A 23,319-nucleotide genomic window follows, 5' to 3' on the forward strand; every position below is an offset into this window, starting at 1 on the left:
CCCAGGTTCAATCCTGACTACGGGTGCTGTCTGTGTGGCGGTTTGTACCACCTCCCTGTAACCTGCTTAGATTTTCTCCGGGTGCTCCGATTTCCTCACAGTTTGTAGGTGAATTGGCTTCTGTAAACTGTAAATTGTCTGTGGTGTGTAGATAGTGCTGATGTTCCGGGAGATCGCTGGTCGGCACGGACACGGTGGGCCGAATAGCCAGTTTCCACACTCTATCTCTAAAGTCTAAAGTGGTATTAATATCTTGAAGTGAATCAATCCTGGTACGGAGTTCTTTTCACCCACCTTGAAAGTGTTGAATGTGATGGCATTTTTAGATAGGAGTTTGCATGAGTGTTGAATTTTTTTTGAGATTTAGGGAACAATTTATAAAGTGATTATTGAGGCTATTTTATTCAACAGGGTTGCTGATATTGGTCTGGGTCTTGCATTTGCTTTACCTGTGCTAGATATTACCTAATCATAAGTCGTGACTTACCATGCAGAAATCCAACTGCTCAACTGTGCACGCACACACAGACATAGGCACACACAAAATCTGGGATGTTCTGCTAAGGAACTGTCCACCACAACCAACATGATGTGGCCCGACAAAACATCTACATCTACAGTGTAGAGGCGTGAATACCGCAAACCTATTAGCTATTGGGTTGCACCCAAGGAGAACTTTACGTAAGAAGGTTTACCGAGTAAGGAGTGTGTGAGTGAGTGTGTCAATGTGAGTGAGTGTGGGTGTGTGTGTGTTTGTGTGTGTGTGTGTGCGAGTGTGTGTGGGTGTTGATGCTACAGGAGGAACACAGTGACACTGATGGTAGGGGAATCGAGATGTCAGACAAGTGTGGAGGAAATGAGTGAACAGCAAGACAATAGGCTGGCAGACTGCCCCACAATATGCCACCCACAGCCCGTAGCTTGGGGTGTTCCAGGAGCAGAGGGGGAAGGAACAGCTTTAAATGTTGCAGAACTCCATAATGCAAAACATATTTTCTAAGTTTGTGGCACGTTAAGTCAGTCACTGCTTCCACTGCAGCCAGTTCTGATATATTAATGGTTTTCATGGAAATAGCTAGCCTGGAGCAGTACTCCTGCACAATATCCCAAAGGGTTGCCATTCATATTCATGCAACGCTGAGTTCCTTTGCCACTGTCACCATTAAAGAGATGCCCACATCTCCATGCTGTAAAACATTGTACAGAACAACATCGTATTAACAGCTTTAAACAAACTAATTAATTAAGAACAAAAGCTGTCCATTAAAACTGGTGGAGGTCCGAGGCCAATTGGCTGGCCACTCCATGGAGTACGTTCAATAGACAAAGGCAGTCGGGCTTTGAAGTAAACCCTGATGCGAAAAAGAAAGGAGATGTGTGCAAATTTGGTGTGTGCTTTAATTGTGAATTTCAATGCTCCTTTTTCCAAGTGTTTGCATTATTCCTTGACTACACGTGACTCAGGACTCAAAAGCCCAAGTTCTCTGCTTTTGTATACAACAAGGCTTCTTATAGCAGCTTTGCCCATGGTTCAAAGAGCCATACGTATGAATTTTAAGCAATTACATTAGTTCGGAGCAGACTTAATAACTAGCCCAGAATTTTAGCATGCAAGAATCAAAGTCTCATTTCTACTATCTCTTTTGCATTTTTTTCATAATGCATCCAAGCCCCGCGCTGTATCGTGTTTCCATGAATGCATCGCAATGATAGCAATGAGATTGATATGAAAAATTGGAGAGCTTCCTCCATTGCAGGTTTCTAAACAAGCTGTGTCTAATGTCCGTGACTAATCACTCAAATGGCTTCAAACTTTAATTTTTATTCTGGAAGAAATATGGTCCAAATCCTGTAAACAATTGCCTTGGGTACAATTGTTTACAGCGCCCAATTTAATGAGAGCATATTCCTGCAAGGTTACTAATGGAACATAGGAGCTGGGTCAAGGGCCAAATGGTCTCATTCAGGTACTTGGCTTTGTGGTTCTATGAAAATAGTGAGACCAAGTTTAGTGAGTTTTAGTCCTTCCAGTAGCCCACACCCACAACCCACACCCACAACCCACGTGCACAAGCATATGCACACCCACACGCACGCACCCACCCACAAGCTATCTCAACACACGCACACCCACAACCCACCACACACATGCACACGCACACACCAACAACCCACACGCACGCACCCACCCACAGCCCATCTCAACACACGCACACCCACAGCCCACCACACACACACCAACAACCCACACGCACGCACACACACCAACAACCCACCACACACACACACATCCACAGCCCACCACACACACGCACACACACACACACCAACAACCCACATGCACGCACCCACTCACAGCCCATCTCACACACACGCACACCCACAGCCCACCACATACACACACACCAACAACCCACACGCACACGCATATGCACACCCACAGCCCACCACACACACACACACACCAACAACCCACATGCACGCACCCACTCACAGCCAATCTCGCACACTCACCACCCACACGCATACCCACAGCCCACCACACACGCACACACACTGCCACAGCCCATCTCACACACATGCACACCCACACCCACAACCCACACGCACACGCACACCCACAGCCCCTCACACACATGCACATGCACACCTTCAGCCCATCACACACACACACGCGCGCACATACACACACACACACCCACAAGCCATCTAATGCACACGCACACCCACAGCCCATCTCATGCACACCCACAACCCACCACACACACGCACACGCAGCCATACACACACGCCAACAAACTATCTCAAACACATGCAAACGCAAACCCACAGCCCATCTCACACACCCACACCCCATCTCACACACACACGCATACCCACCATTCACACGCACATGCACACACACAGCCCATCCCACACACACGTGCAAACATGCACGCACCCACACCCCATCTGACACACATGCACACACACATCCACAACCCATCTCACACACACACACACACATGCACACATACACACACACATCACCAACCACCTCACACATACACACACACATAAACACAAGCACACAAACATGCACACAAACATGCAAACACATAATCCAACTCACACACACAAGCATACACACATGCACACAAACACACACATACGCACATACATACACATGCACCCAAACACACACAAATGCTGAAACGCAAACATGCACCCATGCACATGCATACACACATGTGCACTCACACACATTCATGATCATACGTAAACAAAATACACATGTGCAAGCACACACATATACTCACGCCATGGAGTTGGTTAGGCAATGGTGAGAACTATCTACTTACAAATTGGCACACTTTCAGGTGTAGATTACTCTACACTCCCCACAGGAGATTCCTAAGTTTCCATCGCCAAGTGTACGTACCATCTTTCACATCATTTCCAACGTAGCATTGCTCGTGTTTATCAATTAAATTCCACTCATTAATTCCTGGGCCAAAATCTCACTGAACAACAGGATGTCAATATTTGCAAGCTTTTGAAAGGTTTTTTTAACGTACAATCGGACTAGATTGAACATGGAACTTCCTCGTTGGATGCCACCTGTAAATTATAAAAGAAAAGGCATCCACAATGCCAACGATAAGTTTGCTGAAATTTCCTGTAGAGTCAAAATATGTCTCTGGCCAAGAAAAGCACTGATCCCACACCACCAGGCCTAGCGTTCATGTGCTTGATGCATGATGCGATAGTGTGTATGCATAGTACTTCCGAGATTTCATTACAGGTAGGACGGGTGGTCAAGAAGACTTTCGGCACATTGACTGACCTTCATCAGTCAGAGTATTGAGTATAGAGGCTGGGAGGTCATGTTGCAGTTGTACAAGACATTGGGTGGGGCCACATTTGGAGTGTTGTGTTCAGAGAAGATTTATGAGGATGTTGCCAGGGCTGGAGGGCCTGAGCTATTGGGAGAGGTTGAGCAGGCTAGGACTTTATCCCTTGGACTGCAGGAGGATGAGGTGTGATCCTTTAGAGATGGACAAGGTCATAAGAGGAATAGATAGGGTAAATACACAGTCTTTTATCCTGAGTAGGGGAATCAAAAACCAGAGGACTAGAGGTATAAGCTGAGGGGAAAGATTTATTAGGAACCTGATGGGCAACCTTTTTAAACAAAGTGTGGTAGCTAAATGGAACAAGCTGCTGGAGGAGGTAGTTGAGGCAGATACACAAGTATACTATCACAACATTTTAAAAACATTTGGGCAAGCACATGGATAGGATAGGTTTAGAGGGATATGTGAGCCAAATGCAGGCAGGTGGGACTAGTATAGTTTGGACATGTTGGTCGGTGGGTAATTTGGTCCGAAGGGCCTCTTTCTAAACTGCATGATTCTATGACTCTATTTCAATGGAACAGAATTTCAGAAGTAAGTTCAGCAAAGATATGCCATTATATTGACACTGACCACATCATGTCTCCTCCAGAGATGCTGCCTGACCCACTGACCTACTCCAGAACACTTTGTGTTCATCTGCCATCATATCGTTAATTTACTATTTGCAACCGCAGGAATATTTCTATCCTATCGTCTCTCTTTAAGTGCAGAATTTAAGCACAGTTAATTATCACATGGCACGCACACTTTTAAGAATCACCTAAACAGGAAGAGATTTTTAGATTTTTATTATAGCTCGTTCCATAAAGAATGTATTCAAAGAGAAAGAAAATATCGAGCAGTTTCTGAAAGAAATTGGCAAAATCGGCCAGGGATTCAAAGAAAGTCCCAGAGCACGTGGACTTGAAGGGGTCTTTCCACAATGATCAGTAACTGGGGCCAAACACTGTGCTGGGCAGATGCAGCAAGAGAAGGGAACAGGAGAACAAGTGAACCAGCAAATACTCAGCTTATGCCTAAAATTTTATTATGCCTAAAATGTCCACAATCTTTATGTTGTTCCCCTGTTACATATCTGGTGGCCTGTACGCAGCAGGTTTTAGATTGGGTATTTTGCAAGTTAACTTTTTGATTGGATTTCGTAACTCTTCTTTCAGTTTAGACTTTAGAGGTACAGTGTGGAAACAGGCCCTTCAACCCACCAAGTCCACGCCGACCAGCGATCATTCCGAACCCTCGCACTATCCTACGTGCTAGGGACAACTTACAATTTTTTAAACCAAAGACAATTAACCTACGAACCTGGATGTCTGGAGCGTGGGAGGAAACCGGAGCATCCGGAGAAAACCCATGTAGTCACAGGGAGAACGTACAAACTCCGTACAGACGGTTTACAGCGCCAGAGTCCCGGGTTCGATCCTGACTGCGGGTGCTGTATAGAACACAGAACAATGCAGCACAGGAACAGGCCCTTCAGCCCACAATCTCTGCACCAAAAATGAAGCTAAATCTCCTCTGAAGGAGGAAAATCTCCTCTGAAAAATTAAGCTAAACTAATCTCCTCTGCCTGCACTTGATCCATATCCCCCCAATCCCTGTATATCCATGTGCTCATCTAAAAGCATCTTAAATGCCACTATCGTGTCTGCCTCCACCACCACCCCTGGCAGCAGATTCGAGGCACCCACCACCCTCTGTTTAAAAAACCTGCCCTACACATCTTACAGAACATAGGACATAGAACAGTAAACACGGGAACATTCCCTTCGGCCACAATGTCTGTGCAGAACATGATGCCAGGGCCAACTCCTTGAATCTCTGCCCCTTTCACCGTAAAGCTATGTCCTCTTTGACATTTCCATCTTGGGGTGAAGGTTCTGACCGTTTACCCTGTCCAGGCCTCATAAATTTATCTATCAGATCTCCCCTCGACCTCCAGCGTTCCAGAGAAAACAATCCATGTTTTTCCAACATCTCCTTATAGCTACTACCCGCTAATCCAGGCAGCATTCTGGTAAATAAGTAGGAAGGAACTGCAGATGCTGGTTTAAACTGAAGATAGACACAAAAGGCTGGAGTAAGTCATCTCTGTCTCGACCCAAAAACGTCGCCTATTCCTTTTCTGCAGAACATTCGACCCGTTGAGTCTGACCCGTGGGTCTGACCCGCTGAGTTACTCCAGCTTTTTGTGTCTATCTTCAGCAGTCTGGTAAACTTCCTCTGTCTCCTCCCCAAAGCCTTCACGTTTCTCCTGCAATGAGGTGACGAGAACCGCAGGCAATACTCCAAGTAATCCACAGGAGACATTAGTTGCCACTGTGGTAAACAAAAAATTCCATAAGTAGAATTTACTTAGATGGGGAACAGTGGTCGCTCTGTTGCTCTGTGTTGGGGTCTGAACCCAGATGATCAGAGCACCAAGAGGAAATTACCATGGATTTATTGGCTGCCATAGATTGTAAAGTAACAACTATTAACCTTCGAGAGGAGGGCTGCTGTTTAGGAATCATTTAAGATCCTTCTGAAAGGTTTATGCGAGATTTATTTGAAGACCTGTATAATTGAAGCTATCTTCAGTGTGATTTCTCTTACCTTTTAATTTAATTTCTAGGTTAATATTTTTTTTTAAATCCCTTCTGAATGTTAATGAGCCTAAAAGTCCCATAAGGGGGAGGGAGTGGATGGCTTTATTAGCCAGGCAGCCCTCCGTGAGACTGGGCAATACCCGGTCCCATCCATTCAATAGCTGTTTAAAAAGTGAATGAGATGGCTTGATGCCAATGGCCTAGGATGTACACCCAGTGTTTTAATTAACATTGTGCTTCACACAGAGAGGGGTTTAACAGTGTTGAGGGTTTGGATCGATCTGTCAATGCCACACTCTCTGCATCTTTTATTGAAGTCTCAGTGCCTGCCTGATTCCCTTACAGCAAGCTCCGCTGAGATACTAAATGGTCTGCCAGGTCATCCTTGCACCCTGAGCATCAGCGTTGCCAGCCAGGCGAATCCATGCGCGCTCTCAACTTCTGCCCGTCGCTGGCTGCGGTGTCTTCTCACCCCCTGGGCTAGTTTTAGTTTTTTTCGTTTTAGCGATACGGCGCAGAAACAGGCTCTTCGGCCCACCGAATCCGCGCCGGCCACTGATCCCCGCACGCGAGCACTATCCTACACACGAGGGACAATTCACAATTTATACTGAAGCCAAATAACCTACAAACCTGTATGTCTTTGTGGTGTGGGAGGGAACCGGAGCACCTGGGGGAAACCCACGTGGTCACAGGGGGAACGTGCAAACTCTGTACAGACAACACCTGTAGTCAGGATCGAACCCGGATCTCTGGCGCTGTAAGGCAGCAACTCCACCGCTGTGCCACCGTGCCGCCTCTTTGAGCGTTTGGCCATTACTGAAAGCGGTCCTTGTGTTCAAAATAATGAGAAGTTGCTCTTTCATTGGGAAAATATCTTAAGCACCAATGGGTTCCCATCTGTTCATGTCCACTGATAAAAAGGATGTTTTGAACATAGTACAGTACAGCACAGGAACAGGCCCTTCAGTCCACAATGCCTGTGCCTAAAACGATGCCAAATCCAGCTCTTCTCAGCCTTCTCATAATCAATATCCCTCCATTCCTTGCATATCCATGTGCCTATCCAAAGGCCTTCATAAATGCCGCTATCGTATCTACCACCACCACCACTGCCCCTGGCAGCATGTTCCAGGCGTTCACCATCCTCTGTGTAAAAAACTTGTCCGATATACCTCCTTTCAACTTTGCCCTTTTCACCTTAAAGTTATGACCTCAAGTCTGACATTTCCACCCTGGAAAAAAGATTCTGACTGTCTACCCTATCTACGGTTCTCTTCATTTTATAAACTTCTGTCAGGTCTCCTCCAACCTCAGGCATTCCAGAGAAAACAATCCAAGTCTACCCGACCTCTCGTTGTAGCTAATACCCCTAAACCAGGCATCATTCTGGTAAACCTCCTCTAGACCCGCTCCAAAGTCCCCGCCCCCCCCCCCCCCCCCCCCCCTCCTTCCTGTAATGGGGTGACCAGAACTGCACGCACTACTCCAAATACAGCCTAACCAAAGTCCTGTAAAACATCCTTGAAAGTAGCGTCGCAGGTAGATACGGTGGTCAAAAAAGCTTTGGGTACATTGGCCTTCATCAGTCAAAGCATTGAGTATAGAAGTTCGGAGATTGTTGCAGTTGTATAAGATGTTGGTGAGGCCACATTTAGAGTATTGTGTTCAGTTCTGGGCACCATGTTATAGGAACGATGTCAACCTGGAAAGGGTATAGAGAAGATTTACGAGGATGTTGCCAGGACTCGGGGCCCTGGGTATAGGGAGAGGTTGAGCAGACTAAGACCCTACTCCTTGGAGCACAGGAGGATGAGGGGTGATCTTATAGAGGTGTACATAATCATGAGAGGAATAGATAAACTATCAAAGGGTGGTGGGTGTATGGAAGGAGCTTCCGGAGGTGGTAGTTGAGGCAGGTACTATCGCAATCTTTATGCAACATTTAGACTGGTTTACGGGTAGGACTGGTTTAGAGGGATATGAGCCAAATGCAGGCGGGTGGGACTAGTGTAGATGGGTTATGTTGGTCAGTATGGGAAGGTTGGGCTGAAGGGCCTGTTTCCACACTCTATGTATCTAACTGCATCATGACTTTCTGACTCTTATATTCAATGCCCTGACCAATGAAGGCAAGCAAACCATATAATCTTCTTTTTCACTTCTTTTCCACTAGACCCCAAGTTGTAGTTTCATCAAATGTTCCAGATAACAACTTTGAACTTTCCTAATATCGTAAAAGTCACAACAGAAAGAGAAGCAGCAAATAGATCCAGTTCATTGTCTTGTCAACACTCTTTCCTTTCTCTGGTGTCGATATCATCAGTAATATTCCATTAAGCTTGGCAGGACAACTTCTGTGATACTTCCAACTCGGTAAAACTGACAGCAATAGGATTTTCGCAGTGCCACAAAACATTTAAATTGTTTTCTTCAGTCTGGTGTTAGCAATTAATGTGTTGGAGAGGGCAAAATGGATGGTTCCAGGGCACATCAATTCTCCAGAGTGGCACTTATAAACACATCCATGTGTTACTTAAGGGCTTTCCAACCACAGTTCAAACCGAACACCAAGCAGCACCATCCAATCCATAATACCATTATTTTCACATGAAGGATGAGAAAGCGCCTGAAAGAGCTACAAATCTAAAAGCATCTTTTGAAACGTTTCGAAAGGATAAAATTGAGCACTTCAGCATGTTATTCCATCTCGTAATTTACAAAACGATCAGATTTGTTTTAATAAATCCAAAGCATCTCCCTGAAAAACAGTGTAATAATTAGAAAAGCCCGAATAATTGACAGGGCTAATCATTCCATGATGCTAGATTTCAATGTTTACACAGATTTTAATCTTCCAAAGCCAAGGTGATTCACTAGAGGAAATGTGCTGCTTTAGCATCCTACAGGCGAGGATTAATGCTGTTTGCTTTCTAAAGAGTCTGCTTGTTTAAATGGACGTTCTGTCATCTGAGAATGTGGGTAGACAATTACCCACAGCACTGTGGATTTTTAAATCTATCCTTATGTCCTTAATCTCCTGATCTCACATATTTTGTCTCTTCAACTCTGTCCTTTGTCCAACCATCTGCCTAATGAAGAAAAGCCCTCATCTGGTATCCACCTATCACTTGACCCACCCCCACCCCTCTTGCAGCTTTCTCCTCCCCCGACTAAAATCAATGCAGGAGTGACCCGACCCGAAACGTCACCTATCCATGTTCTCCAGAGATGCTGCCTGACCCACAGAGTTACTCCGGCACTTTGTGTCATTTTTTTAACCAAGCTTTCTCCCCCCCCCACCCCCCCCCCCCCCCCCCCCTACTAAGCTCAGTCTGAAGGAGGGTCCCAACCCGATGCTGCCTGACCCGCGAAGTTACTCCAGCACGTTGTGTCTTTTTGTAACCAAGCTCTTCTTTGTGTTTCAGGGGGGCTACGCAGCAGCGTACAGATATGCCCAGCCCGCCGCTGCTGCTGCAGCTGCTTACAGCGACAGGTACGACCAGCAAATGCCGGCTGTCCGCTCAGTCTGTTGGCTCACTCCTTCTTGTTGTGGAGGAACTGTCCTTCCTTTCACCTCTTACACTCCTCTCAAAGCATTGATGGCAGCACGGACCTCCGCCGGCTGGGAGGGTGTCTGAACATTTACCATGTTATTACTAGCCTGGACTTTATTTTAAACAGTACAGTTTACAAAGTGGATCTTAATTTCCGGGACCCTGCCCGCTTTGCTAACTGATGTCAAAAAGTAACGATGGTCAAATATTGAGCGCATCAGCAATATTGTAAACAAATTGAGGTTTGTTGCAATGGTGTTAAAGTTACAAGGGACTGATGCAGTGTGGCTGCACAGTGACGCAGCTGTAGAATTGCTGCCTCACAGAGCCAGAGACCCGGGTTCCATCCTGCCTATGGGTGCTGTCCGTATGGAGTTTGTACGTTCTCCCTGTGACGTCGTGGGTTTTCTACGGGTGCTCCAGTTTCCTCCCCGTTCCCACATACGTGGGTTAATTGGCCCTCTGTATATCCCCCCTGGTGTGTAGAGAGTGGATGTAAAGGTGGAATAAAATAGAACTAGTGTGAATGGGTGATAGACTTGGTAGGAACTTGACAGTGTCTAGAATAAATTGTCCATTTACATGGCAGCTCATAAAACCTCACTCCGACCAGCACTGTTGCACTGTGTTAATAATGCGCACCCTCAACAATATACATTTCAATCACTCACCTACCTACTCCAGCAGCTCTGGCCAAATCAGTTTACTCTATTTTGTCGACCAAAGGGCCTGTTCCTGTGGTGTCCTGTCCTATGTAGAAACAAGGACCTGCAGATGCTGGGTTACAAAAAGAAGACGATCAAATGGATGATCAAACCGTCCAATTACAAGCATTAACCGAGCATTACAAGAGGAATGAATTTCTAGAATATGTTATTAAACTCTCAGTAATTTTCTTTCAATGTAAAGCAATGACAGAGAAAGACTTTAATCTGTATTTGTTTGACATTGTTGGTCAGAGAGAACAGAGAAAATCTTCTGCATGTAGTCAAATGATATAGTTAGTCCTTTTGAGTTTATCTGAATGAATAGGCAAGTTCCATTGATTGAACATCTCATTGGAAATACACCTCCACTGTTATTCATGACTACCCTGGCCATGTGTTCCAGTGCTTAGACCTGGTTACAAACCTCTTTTAAAAAAAGACGCAAAGTGCTGGAGTAACTCAGCAGGTTAGGCAACATCTCTGGAGAACATGGATAGGGTGACATTTCGGGTCGGGACCCTTCACACTGATTGTGGTAGGGGGGAGAAAGCTGGAAAAGAGGTGGGGGTGGGCAAAGTCTGGTAATAATGTACAATAAGTGATAAGTGATAATGTACAACCAAAAAACTGCAGCTGCTGGTTTACACAAAAAGACATAAAGTGCTGGAGTAACTCAGCGGGTCAGGCAGCATCTCTGGGGAACGTGCACAGGTGACATTCGCAGTAAATGCAGTCGTGTCAATTCCTGCTAAAGTTGGCCGTAAATTTTGAAAGATTACTTGAAAGATGCAGCGTAGAAACAGGCCCACCGAATCCACGCTGACCATCGATCACCCACTGACCACACTAGTTCTATGTGTCCACTCCCTACACACTTGAGGCAACTTACAGAGGGCCAACTAACCTACAAACCCGCACGTCTTTGGGATGTGGGAGGAAACCGGAGCACCCGGGCTAACCGCGTGCCGTCACAGGGAGAGCATGCAAACTCCACACGGACAGCACCCAAGGTCAGGATTGAACCTACGTCCTGGCATTGTGAGGCAGGGGCTCTACCACAAATTTCAGGCCATTTATATGTTTTAGATGACATGTGGCAATGCAAATATTAAAGCTCAAAGTGTAATCTTCCAATGCGACACTTATTATTGTCACGTGAAGCCTGGTACAGTCGGAAGCTTTGCTTTGCACACTATCCAATCAAAGAAGATATACTATACCTGCACAGAATCACGACAAACTCAAGTACAATAGTAGAGCACAGGGGAAGATACGGAGTGCAGAATATAATTTTTAGATTTAGCTTTAATTTTAGAGATACAACATAGAAACAGGCCCTTTCGGCCCACAGAGTACACACCAACCAATAATCACACATACACTAGTTCTCTCCTACACAATAGGGACCATTTACAGAAGCCAATTAACTTACAGACCTGCACGTCTTTGGAATGTGGAAGGAAACCAGAGCACCTGGAGAAAACCCACGCGGTCACAGGGAGAATGTACAAACAGTGCCCGTATTCAGGATTAAACCCGGGACTGTGAGGCAGCAACCTACCAGCTACTGTTCTGCCCCTCGGTTCTTAGCGCAATTGTAGCGTATCAGTTCCAGAGACAAATTCCAATGTCCATGGACCGTAAACCAAGTCCCCAGATGGTTGGGGTTGCCAGCAGCTCCTCAGCAGCCAGCAAATCCCGTCACGTTCCCAAACACTCGCTAATAGAGTCATAGAGTGACACTGGGTGGAAACAGGCCTTTCGGCCCAACTTGCTCACACCGGCCAACATGTCCCTGCTACACTAGTCCCACCTGCCTACGTTTGGTCCATAAACTTGTCCTATCTATGTACCTGGCTTAACTGTTTCTGAAATGTTTGGATAGTCCCAGCCTCAACTACCTCCTCTGGCTGCTTGTTCCATACATCCACCACTCTTTATGTGAAGGGCTCGTACATACAGTATGGGCCGTATACAAGTCAGGTGCTCATGTCCTGGGAACAACCTGCAATGTTATTCCTAAAGTGAAGCTCACACAAACATTGCTCATTCAACTCCACCCCAAACAAGTTACAGGACTGCTTATTAAAGAACAGATGCATGATCAACAAAATAAATATCCCGCAGCCAGAAACGCTGGAACAGATTATTTAACCATTGTAAAATGTCCACTTTTTCTTCATCACACTGATTACATTTTGAAAATACTTAATTGATTGTAAAGCGCTTGGAGGTATCCCCGAAGTTAGAAAAGGCATTACCCAATGGTCACTCCACCAAATGTAGGCAATAGGGTAGAGGCAAATCAGACAGTGAATCATTTACTGTGTCCAATATATTTTAACATGTTTTAAGGCAGATGTCGTTCTTCAGAGAATCTAATCTCTATTTGAATCACTGAATTAAGTTCCAGTGCAAGTAGTTTTAAGGACGAAAAGCGTGTGGATTTATTCAAAGACAGATGCTGTCTGGCTTTTGAAATGACCCAAGAATCAAGAGTGTTTACTTGTCATAGGGAGCAATTAAATTCGTACTGCAGCTTTACAGGCCCATAACACACATATATATAATATATAATAAACAAAAATTCAATAAACTGACTACCTCATCCCTAGGGAAGTAATGCTGAGGCTTTATAAGGCACTGGTCAGACCTGCATTTGGAGCATCGTGAGCAGTTTTGGGCCCCATATCCGAGGAAGGAAGTGTAGGCGCCGGAGAGGGTCTAGAGGAGATTAATGAGAATGATCCCAAGAATGATTGGGTTAACATATGAGGAGCGCTTGACAATACTGGGCCTGTACTCGCTGGAGTTTTGAAGGATGAAGGGGGACCTCATTGAAACTTACCAAATAGTAAAAGGCCTGGATAGAGTGAACATGGAGAGGATGTTTCCACTCATGAGGCAGTCTAGAACCAGTGGCCTTAGCCTCAGAATAAAGGGATGTACCTTCAGAATGGAGATGAGGAGGAATTTCTTTAGTCAGAAGGTGGTGAATCCGTGGAATTCATTGGCAAAGACGGCTGTGGAGGCCAAGTCAATGGATATTTTTATGGTGGAGATTGATAGATTCTTGATTAGGTCGGGTGTCAGCGGTCACGGGGAGAGGGCAGGAGAATGTGCTTGAGAGGGAAAGATAGATCAATGAAAAATAGATCAGCAGTTCAAAGATGATTGAATGGAGGAGTAGGCTTGATGGGCCGAATGGCCTAATTCTGCTCATTTAACTTAATGAACTGTTACCAGTGCAAAAAAAAAAGTCCAAATTCCTTAGTGCAACCCAAGACAGTCCACAGTTCATTGGTTAGTGTTGTTTTGTCAAGACATTTAACCTGTAGCAGAAATCCTCCGAGTGGAAAGATGACAGATTTAAATGGACCTGCCACCCACAGTGTGACGTCATTTGCAGCCTCATCGACTCGCTTTCCTCAGAATGCCCTCTGTCCATGCTGAGGCGGCTTTGCCACTCTCTGCCATCTTGTTATCTGCAGCGCATAGACATCATTTGCAGTCCGTCACTTTGAAAGAGTATCTCAGGACGTTGGATGGTGGCTGACAATCACACAGATCAGCATGCGCGTTTGCAGGTTGGAAAAGTCTGTCTTCGACCCAAAAGAAAGATGAAGCTGCAAACCCAGTTATACCGGCCCAGCATTACATTAACTAATGTCAGCCTGCTGATTTTTAAGTGGGTTCGAAACTAATGTACGATTAAAAATTATTTATTAGCTCATAACAAGAACGTAATGAAAAGATAAATTCCTTAAACTCTTTAAACAACTGCAAAGCTCAACACACAAGGCGTGAGCGGTGAGCAGCTAGTCATTAGACAGGCTTTCAACCCCTGGGACTAGGAAGGGAGGAAAGATGTTTTATTTCATTGTGGTTCCTAAAACGTATGCAGTTTATCACATTTGTTAAGAAGCAGTTGGAATGACAGATCGAAGAAATGTTCATGTTTATTTTTCAATTACATTCATTGAGTCATAGACCCATATAACACAGAAACAGGCCCTTCAGCCCAACATTTCCCTGCCAGTCAAGTTGGCATTCTGTGCTAGTCCCATATGCCTGCACTTGGCCCAGAGCCCTCTATAACTTTCCTGTCCAAATGTCTTTTAAAAGTCGTAATAGTATCCGTTTTTACAGCTTCCTCTGGCAGCTCATTCCAGATACAGAATGGCCTCAGAGTGAAAACGTTGTCCCCGATGTCCCTCTTAAATCTCTCCCTTTTACATTGGAAAGGGATTCATTCTATTTAGTTTTCGAGATACAGCGTGGAAACTGGCCCTTCGGCCCACCGAGTCCGTGCCGACCGACGATCACCCGTACACTAGTTCTATCCCACACACTGCGGACAGAAGCCAATTAACCTACACACCTGCACGTCTTTGGAACGTGGGAGGAAACCGGAGCACCCAGAGGAAACCCACGCGATCACAGGTAGAACGCACAAAAACTCCGTACCGATAGCACCCGTAGTCAGGATCGAGCCCAGGTCTCTGGCGATGCGAGGCAGTAGCAGCAACTCTACCGCTGCGCCACCGTGCAGCCCTATTTGACATATGTCCTCTCTATCAACTTCTAGTTGTAGTGGCAGAAGATGAGTTATTTCAAGAGGAAATTGTCCAATGTTACCATTCCACCTTAGACCATGCACACATGGAATAAAGTGCATGGTTTAATTCTGCCCCTGGAGTGCCCTCTAGAAGAAGGTCTATACCTCGCCACTTCCTTTCAACGACTGTACCCTGGCACTGCTTAGGGCTCTCTCTGTATTACACTCTGCATACCACTGGTGTCATTACCAGGGAAATATTATAAATGTGCATTAAGTCAATTAACAAACAAGATAACTGTGCAGTCACTTTAGAAAAGTTCAGGAGTATTGCATGTTTTCCGTTGAGAAGAAAACCAAAAAATATATTTGATCTGTGTATCATTTCTAACCAGAAAGATGCCAGTATACATATATCTAAAGGGGGGAGGGGATGGGGGAGGGGGGATGGGGGGAGAGGGAGGGGTGAAGGGGAGGAGGGGGTGCTGCACCAATGCAGGAGAGGTTTGGCCCCAACGGGTCCACTTGGTCTAGTATCTATTAAAAATGAAGTTACATTTATCAACAATTCTCTTCCGTCAGTATAGCCTCCTCTTCTGTTTTGATTCTGGGAGAAATCAGCTTCTAATTTAATAAACTAATAACTAAACAGTATAAAATCAACACATGTTAAAAATTAGTCATTGTTAAAATAATATACACAGAATAATTTGAGGTGCCAGTATGCTGCCCCGGTGTGAACTGCCACAGGTAAAGCATTGTATCTAACTACTCGGAGTGTCGAGGTCGGGTACAATGCCAACTATTATTGCTGGGTTGAAAGAGATTTTGCTTTTATTTCTAACTCGCCAAAGACATTTAAAAAATATTTTCCTTCTGCTTGAACTTCACTCTTTGAAAATTAGCAGCTTATATGTAGATACTCACAGTCATCGATGCTCTGAATATGTCATCAGATTCTGGACTCAAGAGAATTAACCAAAAGAATGTTTAATTGGCATATATACCAACAACAGAACCATGAACTACTTAACTGCTGCAGCATAACAGGCCTGTAAACAGAATATACATAGATATTATGTAACAAACAAAATATCAATCATTAATAACCTGAATATTAGTACAGGAATTCCCAAAATCCTTAGATAGTCCATAGTTCGTAGTTGAGGTTATTAAGAGCCTGGGGGAGGAAGAAACTGTTCCTGAACCTTGTGGTCACTGTTTTCAATTCTTGTATCTTTTTCTCAATGGTAAGATTGAGTTGGGAGCGTGGCCAGGGTGATGTGGGTCCTTGATGATGCTGGCTGCCTTTTTGATTGAGCGTGCTGTTATCAAATGGAGAGTGGTTTATTTGACGTTTGTTTTACCCAATAGAAAAGAAATACCACAAAAACATTCCCCTCCCATTTCTCCAAAGACCCCTCCCCCTTCCTTTCTTCCCCCTCCCTTGACCCCTCCCTTGACCCCTGGCTGACCGTGCACTGATTGCTTCCCTCCCCCTCCATCTCCACCCCTTCCACCGGCTGTGCAACTCGAAACACCCTCAGGTTTCACAATTCACAACTTTCATCCTTTTTCGGGCTTGGACCTGACTTTCATACTTGCTTTTGTCCAACAATCTGCCCATCATATAACCCCCTCGCCTGTATCCACATTTTGGTTTAGTTTAATTTAGTTTAGAGGTACAGCGTGGAAACAGGCCATTCGGCTCACCGAGTCCTGGCCAACTAGCGATCCCCGTACTCTAACATTATCCTACACACTAGAAACAATTTACAATTTTTACCGAAGCCAATGAAGCTACAAACCTCTATGTCTTTGGAGCGTGGGGGAAAACCTGACCACGTGGAGAAAACCCACGCGGTCACAGGGAGAACGTACAAATTCTGTTTAGATAGCGCCCGTAGTCAGGATTGAACCATGTCTCCGGCACTGTCAGGCAGCAACTCTGAGTCACCCTGTTACCAGCCTTACTCTGTCCTGCCCTTACTCGCTTCCAGCTTTCTTTCCCGCCTACCCCTCCCCCCCTCTCAATCAGTCTGAAGAAGGGTCCCGACCTGATACAGCACCTATCCACAGATGCTGCCTGGCCATAGGTTCGTTCTAGGAGCAGAATTAGGCCATTCGGCCCATCAAGTCTACACTGCCACTCAATCATGGCTGATCTATCTTTCCCTCTCAACTCTATTCTCCTGCCTGCTCCCCATAACCCCTGACACCCGTACTAATCAAGAACCAGTTGACCAGTGACCAGTTGAGTTACCCCAGCACAGGGCATCGACTCTCTTTAGGAAAGAAATGGCGGCTCGTGAAATGGATTGATAATAAACATGCTGCTCCTTGTTTTCCAGTTATGGCAGAGTCTATGCAGCGGCCGATCCATACCACCACACGATTGCACCGGCCGCAACATACAGTGTTGGCACCATGGTAAGCATCGATAACCTCACCTACTGTGACTGGCACTCCACACTGAAAACCAAACACAGGCATGTACTTTGTGAGTGTGTGTCCTTGCACATAAACCTCCCACACGGGCACGCACTGACAGGAACACACAGGTTGTACATTTATTGCAGCGTGGGCAAAGAGCGGAACGTCTTCACGTTTTAAATCCGCCCATAACCTTACGTCAAAAAAGTCCCCAGCCCTCCAGCCCTGAAACCCAAGCTCTTTAATTAAAATCCCTCCAACCATAAACTGTGGAGAAACGCAACACTTCAACACATGTCTGTGCAGCCCTTCCTCCCTCTTAGATTGAAGACTCCTTTGGTGTGTCCAAGCGCCTGTAATATGACAGCATAATAGCGTACCCACACATGTCCGATCTATCAACATATGAACCAGGCCTACAGGTAAAAGAACAGAACAAATCACTGCTGGTAAAATGGCAACAGTCGTCTCTCTGTAGATCTGTTTCATAACGGATGCCCAAGTCATATATCTACGTTTGTCCGCAGAGATATACACAGGAAAGCACTGGGAGAAACTACACCCCCTCACTGACGCCAAATGTGTGTTTTGTATATTCCAACCAGGTAATCATAATACAGATTCATAAACTAGTGTTACATTTATTCAAATGTTAAATTTAATTTTGTTGAAACATTGACATAGCAATAGCCGTTAAGAATTTTTATGTCATGAGAAATCTGTTCAAACCCGTTGACAACGGGCCATTTCTACGGACGCTATTCTATTGCAAAGGGGTGACAGATAACATTCCCCTCCATTTAAAAGACCACACAAACCACATATTCCAATAGAGATATGACAATGCATCAAAGTAACAAAAGTATTAACCTTGATTTGTGCCTAGACGTTTATTGTAATGGTGTTTGTAAACTCCTGAGAGTTTTTGATTCGACGCAAAAAGGTAATTCTAAGAAATTCTGATACGCCCAACAATTATGTAGTTTGGGAGAAATCTATTATTAAACAATCTGCTCTCTACGAAAAGACTGGCTAACTTAAACTTGGTCCTCTCTCTCTCGTCTCTGACATCATTGAATGATCTGGATATTACTTCTCGTAGTCATTGCTAGCAGAAAGTTGCATACTCCTGCCTGCTTTGTCTTGTAATTTCAACATGTCCAGTCAGTCAATCTCTTGTTTTCCCCCACTCATTTTCCCCCATTTTCTTTCCTCCCCCATGTTAACCTCCTGCAACCATGGCATCCTCCTCGTTAGAGAGAGTGGGACGGTTCGTCTCAGAGATATCTACAGGAATGCCGTCAATGCCAGTCCTTGGTTGGCCTACCAGGTAGGGATTAAGCATTGAACTGAACCCCAAATCCAAATGGATTTACTCAAACCAAATCCAATCAGAACTTTCTCCGGTTTGGATCACTTTTGCTTCTAAATCCAATAAAGTCATATTGGAAGAACTCTGGATTTTGTGCAACTGTGAAAGTTCATTTGATCTCATGGAGTATTTTTGCCCATTGTCTTTAAGCTCTGGGGAGGTCCCTCATGTCCCATTGATCTCCAGCCTCTCAGCCCCGATAAAACAGCAAGCAATTGCATGTTCTGGGCAATAAGTAGCATACCAACTATCTCAGAATGCTAGACCTGCTTGCAACAGTGAAATGCATGCAAATATCTAGGCAGTTTGCAGCTCCAGCAATATCATTCAGAGTTGATGTGTGTAAATTTGAAAACTAGAGCTGTTGGCACCAAGAAGACTCATCTTCCTTCCATTGCCAAGAGAACAGGTGAGCTACTTGACCTCAGATGACCAGGGTCTTAAAGTACGTAGAAACATGCAAACGCACAAAACCCACAACACAAAACCATCACAGCACTTATTTGGGTTTAATGTCAATGCAACCTGGTTCTGCTTCATGTTTAAGTGAAACATGGAGGTCAGAAGTGAATTCAATTGATTCTACACGATGGTTAGTGGCTAATTTCTATCTTTATGCAGTGCTAATGAGGGGAGATGAGAGCTTAATGTCCCACCCAGGCATCATCCCTTACCTATGAGCTAACAAATACTGCTCTCCAAACCACACAATATTTGATGATGTCATAGAAGAATCAAGAGCACTAACAGAAAACAGTTTTATTTACTAAACTTTCAACTGGACAAAAATGGCTTCTCCTAAACTACAGGTTTAACGACTCTAAATAGAGCAACTTTTGGTTTGGAATGTCTTACTGCACACCTATTCATTTCACTCCGCTTTATGTCATATCTGGGCGCAACCCATCATTCTTCTCATAATGTAGATCTGCGGCAATTAAGTTTGGAACAGGGAAAAAAAATCTTGTTTTGAAAGAGCTAATTTTTAAATATTGTCGTTTAAATGATTAAAATAGCGGGTGGTGCTCCATCCGTTCTGCTTGTCAGTGATAAGTTCTCTCAATGTAACGTCAAGTAGGACTGCTCATCACAGCAAGGCCAAATTAAAATAAGGCAGGCTTTTCTTCATCCCAGCCTGAGACCATTCTCCACTTATAGGCAAGAGGAACAATGCTGAAAGCGAGGGCCCTTTAAGGCCACTACATCAATGGAGGGGAAATAAACTAGGGAATTAATTAAAATGTAAGGTGTTTTAAAATAATAAGGAGATATACAGATCAGCATAAGAAGATCGAGGGAATAGGCTTTTTTTTACACAATTACCATCAACGTCAGGGCTAAAGTCATACACATTCTCTCTCTCCCACTGTTCCTTTCGCTGCAAGTGCGTGTGTCTTTCTCTGTGTGTCTCTCTCCCTCTTTTATCAGTTCTCCACACTCACTGCAGTGGATACTTTTACCGGTGGGCGTGGTTTTTAGCTAGCTGTGCAGCAAACATCACAGATGAAAAAAAAAACATTTTCAATTTTCCATTTTGAAAGCCTCAACCAAAACGAGAAAGTAAAAACATTAAGATTAATGAATGGTGACTGCAGCAAGGCCCTCTGTAACCGCTCTGCAGAGAGGGAGAGAAAAAGAAGGCGGCCATTCCCTTGAGCTTCAAGGCACAATGCCTTCGTTTAGACAAATGATTTAAATTTGCCAAGGTGGCGTGCGTGTGGTTTCAAATCTTGCATATCTCCGGAGCAGCTGCTAGCTAAAAGCTTTCATTAATTAAGATGATTTTTCTCCCTTCATACTCTTAATTAGATTTGTGGCTTGTTTTTTTGCTGTAGCATTTCGTACATTAAAAAATATTTATTTGATTTTTTTTTCATCTTTGATGTTGCAGGCTAGCCTATACAGAGGAGGTTACAATCGCTTCACCCCGTACTAGCAAGAGAAACTCAGAGACACACTAACACCCAGCAGATACTGTGGGGGGTTTGGCACGACATGCAGAAATATCTTGTGCTAATGCTCTCTTGATTAACATGATCTTTTTACCTCAGATGGGTTTTTTTTTTGTGTTTATTACATGTTTAACCTGTGCTTACTGCAAATTTTTCTTGAGTTTTGCTCAGTATAATATACTTTGAAGAAAATTTCTGATGTGTTAAAAAAAACTTAAACAAAAAGACTTGACAGCTCACGTTGTTTTCTTTTGAAATTGCCAAACCACATAACCGTCTGGAGTTCTCTGGAAACAGGCCAAAATATTTTCATTTTTTCCCACAATTTTTGTCAGATTTGCAGGATGGTCGGTTTTAAATTAAGTTAAACGAACACGAGTTTGTGTGAAACGAGCCACACAGCTTTGAGGTGAAAGAGAGATTAACAATAACTGCACAGCCCAGTAATCTCTCCTCTTTTAATCCCAGCCCAGATTATCATGTGATCCTCTGTGACACATGATAATCTGGACTGGGATAAAATGAGCTCCCACAAGAACCCAACTGAGAAATCTCATCGCTTGTAGCTGGCGGATTGAAATATCAACAAGAGCAGTGATTGGAACATTCCCCTCATAACCATAGTTGTATGAAGTGAGCTTTCTAAAAGCCTCCCTTTGAATTCATCTTCCAGTCTCATTTGATTGATGAAGAAAGGCAACAATTTATTCTTTCAGACAGCTTCAGTCTAACTTCTTTAACCCTGGCCACAATTCAATGATGAATCCTTAACATAAATCAAAAGATACAAATATAAATACATAGATACAAAAAAGAGACACAAATTGCTGGAATAGCTCCGTTGTTCCGGCAGCATCCCTGGAGAACATGCCTGACAAGTGATAGGTGGATGCAGGTGAGGGCTTTCCTTTATTTGTCAGATGGTTGGACAAAGGGCCAGAGATGAAAAGACAAAATATGTGAGATAAGGAGATAAGGATAGATGAAAAAAAGACACAAAGTGCTGGAGTAACTCAGCAGGTCAGGCAGCAATTTTGGAGCTCATGGATAGGTGACGTTTCGGGTCGAGACCCTTCTTCAGACTGATTGTGGTGGAGAGGAACTCTTCCATCTTTTTCTCCCCCATCACAATCAATCTGAAGAAGAGTCCCGACCCGAAACATCACCTGTCCATGTTCTCCAGAGATGCTGCGTGACCTGCTGAGATACTCCAGAACTTTGTGTCTTTTTTTGGAAAACCAACATCTGCAGTTCCTTGTTTCTACGATAAAATACTGTAATCTTTTTTAAATCTCCAGTTGTCATCGTGAAGCTTGCATTCATTCCTCTTTAGTTGTGGAAACATTTCTCACTGTAGCTGACCCGTTTAGAAGGGAGACCCAACCTGGTGAATAGCATTGGCTTTCTGTGTTTTGCAGTAATTCTTCCAATTAAGGCAAATATCAACACTGCTACCAAGATAGACACAAAAAAGTTGGAGTAACTCAGCGGGACAGGCTGCATCTCTGGAGAGAAGGAATGGGTAATGTTTCGGGTCGAGACCCTTCTTCGTACTGGTTAGGGTTAAGGGAAACGAGAGATATAGATGGTGATGTGGAGATAAAGAACAATGAATGAAAGATATACAATAAAGTGAAATATGAGGGATAATATTCCCGTCACGACCCGAAACGTCACCCATTCCTTCTCTCCAGAGATGCTGCCTGTCCCGCTGAGTTACTCCAGCTTTTTGTGTCTATCTTCGGTTTAAACCAGCATCTACAGTTCCTTCTTACACAACACTGTTACCAAGGTAGGCATGCCTCGGGGAACAGATAAGAGTCAACATTAGAGGCACATCACTGACATAATCAGTTCAGAAAAAGATTTTCACAGAATGTGTAGGCTACTTTGAACAATGTAACCTGATAAGGGGAAGTCTCATTGCAACCCTGCCCTGCATTGCCACGTTTCCAGCCTACATCCCATTGCTCTTTTAATCACTGCTTTCCGAGTGAAACAGCCCTCATTTACTTTGATGCACCATATATATGTTCCTGAGCTGCCGCCTCATTAATTGTCATCGCATTTCGTCAGATCATTCTGAAGTTGCTAATGGCAAAATTTAATAAAAATAACCCAACCCCCGCAATTGAAACCGATTCAGTTGCTGGGAGAGAGCTTTCAAAAACAGCTCAAAGGAAATGTAATTTTTTTTTTAATACTTTAATAATTCAGTGCAGTTAACTATTTTTAACGGAATTGAAATTATGCAAC

At 44.2% G+C, this 23,319-nt stretch overlaps 1 protein-coding gene across 27 annotated transcripts in view; it reads left to right on the forward strand.

Moving 5' to 3' along the window:
* Nucleotides 1-23,319, forward strand: part of rbfox3a (RNA binding fox-1 homolog 3a) — a 1,329,152-nt gene that overhangs the window by 1,297,939 nt on the left and 7,894 nt on the right. For 20 of the 27 annotated variants that reach the window (XM_078401060.1, XM_078401078.1, XM_078401061.1 and 17 more), the window contains 4 exons: nt 9,913-9,980; nt 17,658-17,736; nt 18,267-18,344; nt 21,003-22,182. In XM_078401060.1, the coding sequence (XP_078257186.1) occupies nt 9,913-9,980; nt 17,658-17,736; nt 18,267-18,344; nt 21,003-21,047 (270 nt within the window). In that variant the 3' untranslated portion in view covers nt 21,048-22,182. Of the gene's footprint in view, nt 1-9,912; nt 9,981-17,657; nt 17,737-18,266; nt 18,345-18,996; nt 19,070-21,002; nt 22,183-23,319 lie in introns of those variants that run through there. The other 7 variants (XM_078401083.1, XM_078401085.1, XM_078401087.1 and 4 more) reach the window with 5 other exon arrangements.

The sequence above is a fragment of the Rhinoraja longicauda genome, chromosome 6 (genome assembly GCF_053455715.1).
Source record: "Rhinoraja longicauda isolate Sanriku21f chromosome 6, sRhiLon1.1, whole genome shotgun sequence".
In the NCBI taxonomy this organism is placed as follows: domain Eukaryota; kingdom Metazoa; phylum Chordata; class Chondrichthyes; order Rajiformes; family Arhynchobatidae; genus Rhinoraja; species Rhinoraja longicauda.